The sequence below is a fragment of the Lathamus discolor genome, chromosome 1 (assembly GCF_037157495.1).
Source record: "Lathamus discolor isolate bLatDis1 chromosome 1, bLatDis1.hap1, whole genome shotgun sequence".
Taxonomy (NCBI): Eukaryota; Metazoa; Chordata; class Aves; order Psittaciformes; family Psittacidae; genus Lathamus; species Lathamus discolor.
This window is the reverse complement of record NC_088884.1, coordinates 71,913,059-71,922,444: the sequence shown is the minus strand read 5'-3', so window position 1 is coordinate 71,922,444 and position 9,386 is coordinate 71,913,059. Positions and strand designations below refer to the sequence as shown.

General features: G+C 41.1%; 1 protein-coding gene across 1 annotated transcript; it reads left to right on the top strand.

Moving 5' to 3' along the window:
- Positions 1-4,735: 4,735 nt before the first annotated feature.
- Positions 4,736-5,799, top strand: ASCL4 (achaete-scute family bHLH transcription factor 4). The gene has a single exon (XM_065665127.1). It carries the CDS (start codon positions 5,105-5,107, stop codon positions 5,669-5,671), a length of 567 nt encoding a protein of 188 aa, XP_065521199.1. The 5' UTR covers positions 4,736-5,104; the 3' UTR covers positions 5,672-5,799.
- The last annotated feature ends 3,587 nt before the right edge of the window (positions 5,800-9,386 follow it).

Genomic DNA, 9,386 nt, shown 5'->3' with positions numbered 1-9,386 from the left:
CTTTTATTGTATGTGAAGTGTTTTGATAAGACAACTGCACTATGTCCCCTGAAAGCTTAGTTTATTGACATTTATAGCAGTACTTGCTGTGTGAGTAACAAATTGCAGAGCTATTTTTCAAGTAGTCTTCAGATCCTGGAGATGTACTGAGAGATAAGGGAGACTTATGAAACCACGGGGGAAAGAGATGCAGTAAGCATGCTTCAGTCCTTCTCTTTGGTGTGAGCCAAAGTCCCTGCTGGACCATGTCCACATCTCGATACAATCAGTTCTCTTCTGCTGTCACGAACCTGCTGTTGGGTTTCTTCTCAGAGTGAGCAGAATTACACTGAATGAAGATTATGCAAAAAGCCAAGATTGAAGCCAACCATTTTAACATCAAAAATCCAAATTTCTCGCCACCTTTTACTGGCTAGTCAGTGCTTTGTAGGCGTGTATTTTGGTGACAGTCACAGCATGAAAGCTGGATAGTTTAGGTGCAGCTCTCACTGCTAGCTATAGAGCTGGAAAGAGATGGCTCATGCTTAAGGATAAAACAGGATTAGAGAGGCACAAACCTGCTCGATCCTGTATTCCTGGATCTCAGTCTAAATTGCAGTTATTACTCTAATTCTGTGGTATGCAGTTAACAAGAGAAGCTGCTAATTTCACAGTTTCATATCCGTTAATGAATTGCAGCAGCCCAAACTAACTATAATATGTATTGTAAATACTAGAATTTGGTATAATTATAGCACAATAAAATATAACAAATCATAGAATGGTTTGGGTTGGAAGGGACCTTAAAACTCATTCAGTTCCAACTCCCTGCCATGGTCAGGGACACCTTCCACTAGACCAGGTTGCTTAAAGCCCCTTCCAGCCTGGCCTTGAACACTGTCAGGGATGGGGCACCCACAGCTTCTCTGGGCAACTTGTTCCGGTGACTCAGAACCCTCACACCAAAGAACTTATTCCTAATACCTAGTCTAAATCTACCCTCTTTCAGTTTAAATCCATCCTGCCTTGTCCTAACACTGCATACCCTTGAAAAAAGTCCATCTCCATCTTTCTTGTAGGCCCGTTTTAGGTACTGGAAGGCTGCTATAATGTCTCCTTGGAGACTTTTCCAGGGTGAACAAGCCAAACTCTCTCAGCCTGTTTCCGTAGCAGAGGTGCTCCAGCCCTCTGAGCATCTTTATGGCCTCCTCTGGACTTGCTGGAGTAGGTCCACATCTCTCTTGTGTTGGGGGCCCAAGAGCTGAATGCAGTACTACAGGTGAGGTCTCACCGGAGTGGAGTAGAGGGGGATAATCACTTCCCCCAACCTGCTGGTCACAGTGATGAACAATGTTGTGCGGGTTTCTTTTTAAACTCCTGATGTAATTTCTTTTTCTGTCTCAATAATGTGCTCACAGGTGAAATAGCTGAGACATCATCTATTGGGAAATAGGTGGACTCAGCTGACTCTTGTGTTTCTACTACAATATTCCCGTGGATGACTTTCTTTTCAGACACAGAGGGACACAGTGTCAAGGAGAATCTGTTGCTTTGAGTAATTCAAAGTAATTCAAACCAATCACTGTGTAGTGTCAGTAGTGTTATTCATGATTCATGTGGGAGTGTGAATGAGTTGAGGGTTCTTTTGCACAAAGATTACATTCTTGTAGATACTGTATCAGGATATATGCAATTAAAACCACAACTAAGTTAGATCTGGAAGGAAGATGCCTCAATGTTTTGTTTTTAGGCATGTCAGAAGTATTTTCTATTCATTTTGGCTGTGTAATTAGGTGAAGTAAAAGGAAGGAAAGAAGGAAGGGAACCTCTTTGAATGCCACAGTCAGTGGAGTATGTAAGGAGTCTTCCAGCATCCCCATTTAAACTTTGTATTCAAAAAAAGCAAACAAAACAAAAAAGACCCCAAACAAACAAAAACAAAGCCAAAGCAAAGCAAAACATACAATACATATAGAAACAGTGCAAATTCTGCCATTGCAGAACAGTGAATGACACCTGGTTTGTACCACCTGGAAAGCAAACCAGGCCATCTGCTTTGTATCAGCATGAAGGATATTGCATTCTGAAGTAAAAGCATCATCCAGGCAGAGGTGTGGAGAGGAGTTCATTGGAAAAACAGTGTAAGAAAGAAGATCAAAGGTTTGTCTTAGAAGAGGCAAGAGCCTTAACCTACTCTTAAAATTAAAAGGAATGCATATTAGCCTGTCCCTTCGGTGGGCCAGTCCTGCTACTTTCACTGAGCCTGCATGTGCAGACGCGTTGAGAAGGGTCTGCTTTGTGCAGAAGTCGGTATGGGAACTGTACATTGCTTTAATCCTGCTTGCGCTCTCAACAAGAACCTTCAGGGGGATGCAAGGTGCCTTGGCCTTGTGCTGGCTCCCTGCCAAAGGGCAAATCCCTTTCTGATCAAGTGGCATTACAGTGTCAAAAGTGATACAACAAAAGCCTGTGGCATATATTCTTATTTCTCTTGCACACATACAAAACCAGACTACAGAGTCCATTTGATATGAGATCAGCTTCAGTCATTCAGATTCATAAGTAACATTTACCTGTAGTTTTTCTTCATGTATTTCTCTAAAGGTTTAACAGTGTGGATTTTCCTGTAGGAAGAGCAGATGTCTGTTTAGTACGGGTGCAATTCTGACGCTCTGGGAAGTGCCAGTGACCTGCATTTACAGTAAACATAGAAAAGAGGTGTGGTGGCAGGGAATAGTGCATTTGCATGACAGAACTGAAATGTAACCCTGCCTTTTGAACATGGCTAGTCTTCAGGCAAGGTCATGGAGATCTGTGAAATGATCTGGCATCTGAGACCCCGAGAGGCATCCTTCCATTTCCTCACAGGAATACTTCTAGAGAGCAGCATTTTAAGTGTAATTATGACACAAATCAGATGGCATTTTCCTACTTCAGGTATCTGGCTAGAGGCTGATATCCTCTTTGTTTTAAGAAAACTCTTAAGTCCTGGTCTACCTTAGTGCTACAGTGAAGGAGTTATTTTCATTTCTAAGCATTTAATGAATAAGCATTCATTTCCAAAAACATTTCTACTGGACAACAGAGTTTATAGTGCAAGTGAAAGCCTGGACTGTTCAACTGTTTCCAAGGGTTTTTTTAAAGGCAGAAAAGCTCCCATGACCATTTGATCTGAAATGAGTTGTGCATACCAGGGGGTGTTCCCCAGTAATTCTTCCCTCACACCCATACCTTCCATCTGAGCTATGGCACATATTTTAGAAATACATTTATTTGTTACTGGAAAAGATCACAACCCGTCATGGAATGCATTAGCAAACTCTTAGGTAATGCTACAAAACCTCCAGCTTAAAACACCAGCTCTTGCTAGGCTATGTTGGTGATGGAGACAAAAGTGTTGCCCTGGTTTATGAGCCGTTTTGATGCTGATCCTGCCCCTGGCATAAACTGGAGTCCAAGGTTGTTCTCAGTCATGTCTGTCTAGAATGGTCTGTCCGTATGTTCTTCATACTTTGAAGATTATTGTTGTTTTTTGAAGCTGCAGGATAAGCCAGCAAAGATACAAAGGCTGACTTGAAAATGAACGCTGACGTCATTGCTGCTGGTTTCTGAGTCAGCAGAGACATAGATGTGTTTCTCGGAGTGGAGGATGTTGTTTCGGTTATGCTTCTGAGGCAGTTTGGCATGAAAGGCTGAACAGGGTGGAAACTTTCACTTTGAGCAAAAGAACCGTTCTAATGGAGTCTACGTGCTTGTGCTTTTTCATGTCTGTCCCTTCCCACAGCTCTCCCAGACCAAACATTCAACTCCCCAAACTGATGGTGGCAAAAAAAAAAAGAAATTCAATTAACTGTGAAGATGTGTTTTCAGAAAAAAAAAATATAACTATGGAGCTCTTGAACAACAACGTGGGAAAAGTCAAAGACCCTTCAGTTGCTGCAGAAAGAGATCCCAACACAACCAGGTTAAGTTAGATGAAACGCACAGATGAGGACATTATGCCCTTATAAACCGCCAAAAGTCCTTGTCTCCTCATCAAAGCTGCTGCAAACTGGAGGATGCAGCACAGATCTGGCGCAGTCAGGAAGGATTTTCAGCTCCCCAATTAAAGCAGTGTGTATGGTCCATCAGGTAAGCCAATGCCCATGTAAACATCTAGTAATAGCTACACAGCAGGCAATCAGAGCATCACCTTTGTTTTTGTTTATCTGAGGCAGGTGCTCATAGTGGTGACCAGAACTTCCCTGCAATAAGAAGAAACATGCAATATGGTGAAGATTTTCTGAAAATCCTCATGTTCATTTTGTGAAACTCACATTTCTTGAAACAGCCTCTTTGGGTGAAGAAGGCAGTTTTTCTCTTATGCTTGCACGTGTGCATTCTTGATCTGACATGACTTGCAACCACAAGAGAGCACTCTTTCCTTTGAAGATTTCTCAGCTTGCCCAGAAAGCTAGAGACATGCCGTATAAGTTTGCAAACTGCTTGTAAGCTGTTTCAGTTAGACCAGAGCAGCCGAAACAACAAAGCTTGCAGTTGTCTTTTGGATTTCGTTGTGAAAAGCCTTTGGGTAGTTTTCAGATGACAGAAGATCCTTGGTTCCTGAGAGGGAGGAGTTCTGCCAAAACTTTGAAGATCCCTGTAAACTTTGCAAATTACCCATCTTTTGGAGACAATTATATCAAACGATATCATGGATTACAATACATGAGAAGTGTTTAGAGCCTGGAAGATTATTTATGTTTGGCATTAGCTCTTATGGTCATAATTTCAAGCAGAGAGAAAAGGAATACACGGGAACCCTCTTATTATCTTTTGAAATATGAAGATCAGAGGAAAAGAAGGGTTTAAAGTGTGGAGTGATGGTCCTCAAAACCTGTCTGTAAATTAGCTGGTATCCAACATCTATAAAAACAAGACTTAGAGCTGATTTCCAGGCACAGAGTGGACCTCATGAGTTGTTAGCAGTGCTTTGAGATCTGAGTTTTCATACACTGCAGGAGGAAATTGCAGCCTGTGGGGCAGAGTACCTATACAAATGTTTCCTCCTTGCTTGGACTGATACAAGATTTGGAAGCCAAATTCAGGAGCTGACATTCCACCGGTGGGGAATAAAAAAAGAAGCATGAACAGCAGTAAAGAGGATGATGGACTACTGAACCGGATTGCATTTCCAGGAGCTGTGTCCCTGGCTAACAGCCATGTGCATCCCCATGGGGTCCCCCTAAGAGAGCCCTTTGGGGTTCCCTTCCATCTGGACCCATCTTACTGGGAGCAAGCCTATGGCGGGCACACAGGTCGCATCTCCTACGTCCCATTCCCTGGCTACGTGGGCATCTATGACTATTCCTTTGAGCCTGCCTTCATTCGAAAGAGGAATGAGAGGGAAAGGCAGCGTGTGCGCTGCGTGAACGAGGGCTACACACGCCTGAGAGAGCACCTGCCCAAGGAATTTGCTGACAAGCGCCTCAGCAAAGTGGAGACTCTGAGAGCTGCAATAAGCTACATCAAACACCTACAGAGCTTGCTGGACTGTCATCCCTTAGGGTCGAACAGTAAAGAAACACTCTCTGCCAAGGAGCTCCCAGAAGCTCCCAGTCCTGGTCCCCCGCGGGAGTGCAACAGTGATGGAGAGTCCAAAACCTCGTCAGCTTCATCCCCCTACAGTGAATTTGAGGAGACGGGCAGCTAGGTAACAGCCTCTCTGGAGACAGAAAGCTGAAAACCAAATCTAAAACCCTGGGGATTTTTCTACAGGTGAAAATGAATACCAGGAAAAGGAAAAGCAGCTAGGGAAAAACAGAAACGGTACTTTCGATCTGTCAAAGGACTTTAACTGTTGTCAGTACAAAACCTAAAGTTGATTTGTAAGCAAACAGATATATCTCAGGTTGCTTCAGCTGTATTACTAAACTTCCTTTGGACTGTTAAAACTGAAGAAATGTTTGCATTCTATTTTTCATTCAGCTTTTATTCTGTTCATCTATTTTCTTTTGTCTTTTGCTTGATGAGACAGTAAAACGAGATGAATGCATTTAAGGAAATTCCCCTTCCCTTTCTTCTGCTTCCTCCTGTAAGTTTTATTGGCTGGTTTTCCTGACTGCTAATCTGAGATGCACTGGCTTGCAAAAACATGGACTGGGAAAGGTAAGATTTAGACAAAATGTCTTTCCCTAAAATTTTAGGAAACTCACAAAAATACTTTTGTGTCTGAAAAGGCAATTACAAAATATAAATAAGGCTATATTTGGGAAATAATTTATCTTATGGCATTTTCAAAAGTGAAAGAAACAACTCATACCTTGGACACTGGCTATCTGGTGATTATTTGAAGGACAATTTTTAGGAACAGAAAATCTGATGCTTTCATTTTAACCAACGTGAAAAAGAGGAAACAAAGTTGTGTAAAGCTGCACCTTCAAAAGCAAAGCTCCGCTCATTATGCTGAAAAAATGTTGCCAGTCTTTTTCCTCCTTTTCTGAAAACTGAGTTTGTTGACAAAATAGTCTTGACTGTGTCTTTCTGGCAGGTCTGAGAAATACGCTTAGAAGTATGTTCCTGTAGTGGTTAGATACCAGTGTGTACAAAAAGGGTAACATTGAATATATCAGTTTACATCTGCATGAAAATCTAGGTATTTCTCCTTTTGTTTAGAATACTGTAATACCTTTTCTAAGAATACACCTTTTAAAATTAGTATCTCAAATTCTATGGACTACCTTTAATTTGGACCATGTCTACTTAAAATGAGAATTTGTCTCCCAATTGCTCTAAAATCTTCCCTTTCTCCAAGGCCAGATTTAAATAACATTTAGCTATGTCTTAAATCCCATGCTGAATATGGGGTAAACCTTTCTTACCCATACACTTTCAAACAGACTTTTCAAAATTCTGCTTTTTTTGCCATATGTTGGTGAAATGGGTTTGTATCCTTTTGTCTTTCCTTCATGTCATGCTGACTCGATGCCTGAAAAAATACTCGTGTATAAATAAGAACAAATACTGATGAAATACCTCAAAATGTGTCTATAAATTTCATTTAAATGAAAAATTGAATTATTCCTGGCTGTGTTCTTTTTCACTTTCAATGGCTAACAAATGGGACAGCACTGTTTGCAGGAGTAATGAATTTTCAGGAAAGAAGAAAGAAACTAGACAAGAAGTGAATAGGAACTGCGACCTATTAAACAACATTTTAATCTAGATTTTTAAATCTAGATAAGGAGCAGGTTTGTGCGGTGGGCATCTAATAAAAATTATTGGGTATAAAACCTGCTGATTTCTAGCAGATCATTCTGAACATTTATACTTTTAGTTATTGTGTCCCTTGCAGCCACAGGCTTCATTCTTTATTCCTTTTCTAATGTCTATTTTGTTTTTCTAAGGGCTGTTACTTTTGCAGGGTCTGTTTCCCAGACCCAAAGAGTAGAGGTCCAGTTACCTGGACAATTCAGATCCAGAGCCAAAACACTCATTTCTGGGTGCATGTTGTATTTGTTATCCAAGAAAGGGGAGGGGAGCAAGGTAGTGGTCTGAATGTGTGTTTGGGATCCATTATCTCTTGTCTTTTTTTCTTTCCTTTGTGTTCACTGACAGAGATTCAACCTCTCTCTGCCTCAGTTTTTTGGTTTCTAGAAATATGGTGGTGCTGCCGGTAACCCTGTCAGTAAGCCTGAGCTGCATTCCTCCATCAGAGCAGAGGTTAAATCTTTGTTATCTGTGAAAACCATACACTTCCTCAGAGTACCTGAGGCAAGTTCTGTGAAACACAGTTGTTTGTAAAGCGCTCTGAAGATGAAAAGTGGTTAATGTGCACGTAGTGACAATTCATAGCCAAATCAAACGGAATCAACATAAAAATTACCAGAATGACCGTTACTTCCTGGGCAGGGCACATCAGATAACGCTCCAAATAGTTTTTTAGGTCAGACGGTTATCACAGAGGCTTTGTCCCTACAGAGATATATGTAGGAGCCACAGTCCTCTGATTTCAAACGCTAGAGCTAGTTAGGCCATCCAGAGAAATGGACTAGGCTGTGGCTCTGCCCCCTTTCAGCTTCATCTCAAATGGGATGTTCCTCATAGGGAGTCTAATTGAGTGACAAGCATCACAACCTGCGCCTGTGCTTGGCTGTCACTGCTTTAGGATATCTCTTCCCCTGTGAGATGCAGGCTGATCAGCTGCACATCTAGATAGGACTGGTTTATTTGTTGCAGATCCTAAATATTCTGCAGTCAGAACCAAACCTGGACTTTGTGAAATAATATTCTGGAAAATGCCTCTGGACTTCAAGACAAGGAGACTGGTTAAAATCTGCATTTAATAAAACCGTAGCTACTTTTATGTATATAGTATACATCTCTGGAGATGCCCCTAAAATACCCCCAATCCGACCTTAATACTGAAGATGTAAAATCTGGAATGTGACGTGTAGCTTAATTTAATTTTAAAGGAAAACTAGTTTCTGGATGAAGAGGAAATTCTGTGTGAGAAAGACTTGTCACAGGTTGAACTACTCTCCTTAGGAAAGTTTTACCTTTCTATTTCTCACAGTTCCTGTTGTCATGCAAAGCTCTTGCACATTTTTAGCACAAGGAAGCAGAAAACAGCTCAAGATTTCCCGAAGATGGATCAATGCTTCCTACAGGCATCAACAAAGGTTTAAAGAGAATGCTACGTTTCAAAAGCTTTCTTAAGCTGTATCTGTCTAGACAAAGGTTTTCTTCAAAGCTTCTAAAGTGTATCATTATCAGACTTTGAAAGCAGACAGTGATCCAACTTGTCACCATGAGAATTAAACTTTCAATAAAAATGTTGACCAGGGAATTCTCTCCATGTGGCACAGTTACTGTTTACAAGAAAGGTGAACACTGCTATCTGTAGGCAACCATGCTACAGCTCTATCGAACTCCTGCACACCAAATGCAGACACTTTAATCTTTGTATCAAATGTGAAAGAAACCCCACACATCTGAAGTCTTCCCTCTTCTGCCATTAAATTACAAATCCATTTGCTCCTTGATATTATCAGCATTTTAAAGATGTGTAATCCTGGCCATGGAATTGCTTTTAATCCCCTAATAGCTATTTAGCTGATTTCTTTGTAAAAGCCCGTCCACACTCCTTTCATGTTATATTACCCAGTGTCAATAACATGGCCAAAGAAAACCAGAGGCACTATAGAAAAGTCATGTTCAGACAGTAAAGCAATCAGGGCCAGTTTATCTCACTGAAATAAATGAAAAGGGAACATCCACACAGAAAATAAAGACTTTGGAAACATTTGACACCAGCATACTTGCAAAGGAGACAAAACAAGATCCAAAACATTTTGAGGAGAGGCTTGCAAGTTGTACCAACAGGAGAGCCCTGCTGAAGTTAGCTGAGCTCAACCACTATAGCTGAG

Excerpts from the sequence above, each read along its gene's own strand:
- ASCL4 (XM_065665127.1), top strand. The coding sequence starts at position 5,105 with ATGAACAGCAGTAAAGAGGATGATGGACTACTGAACCGGATTGCATTT.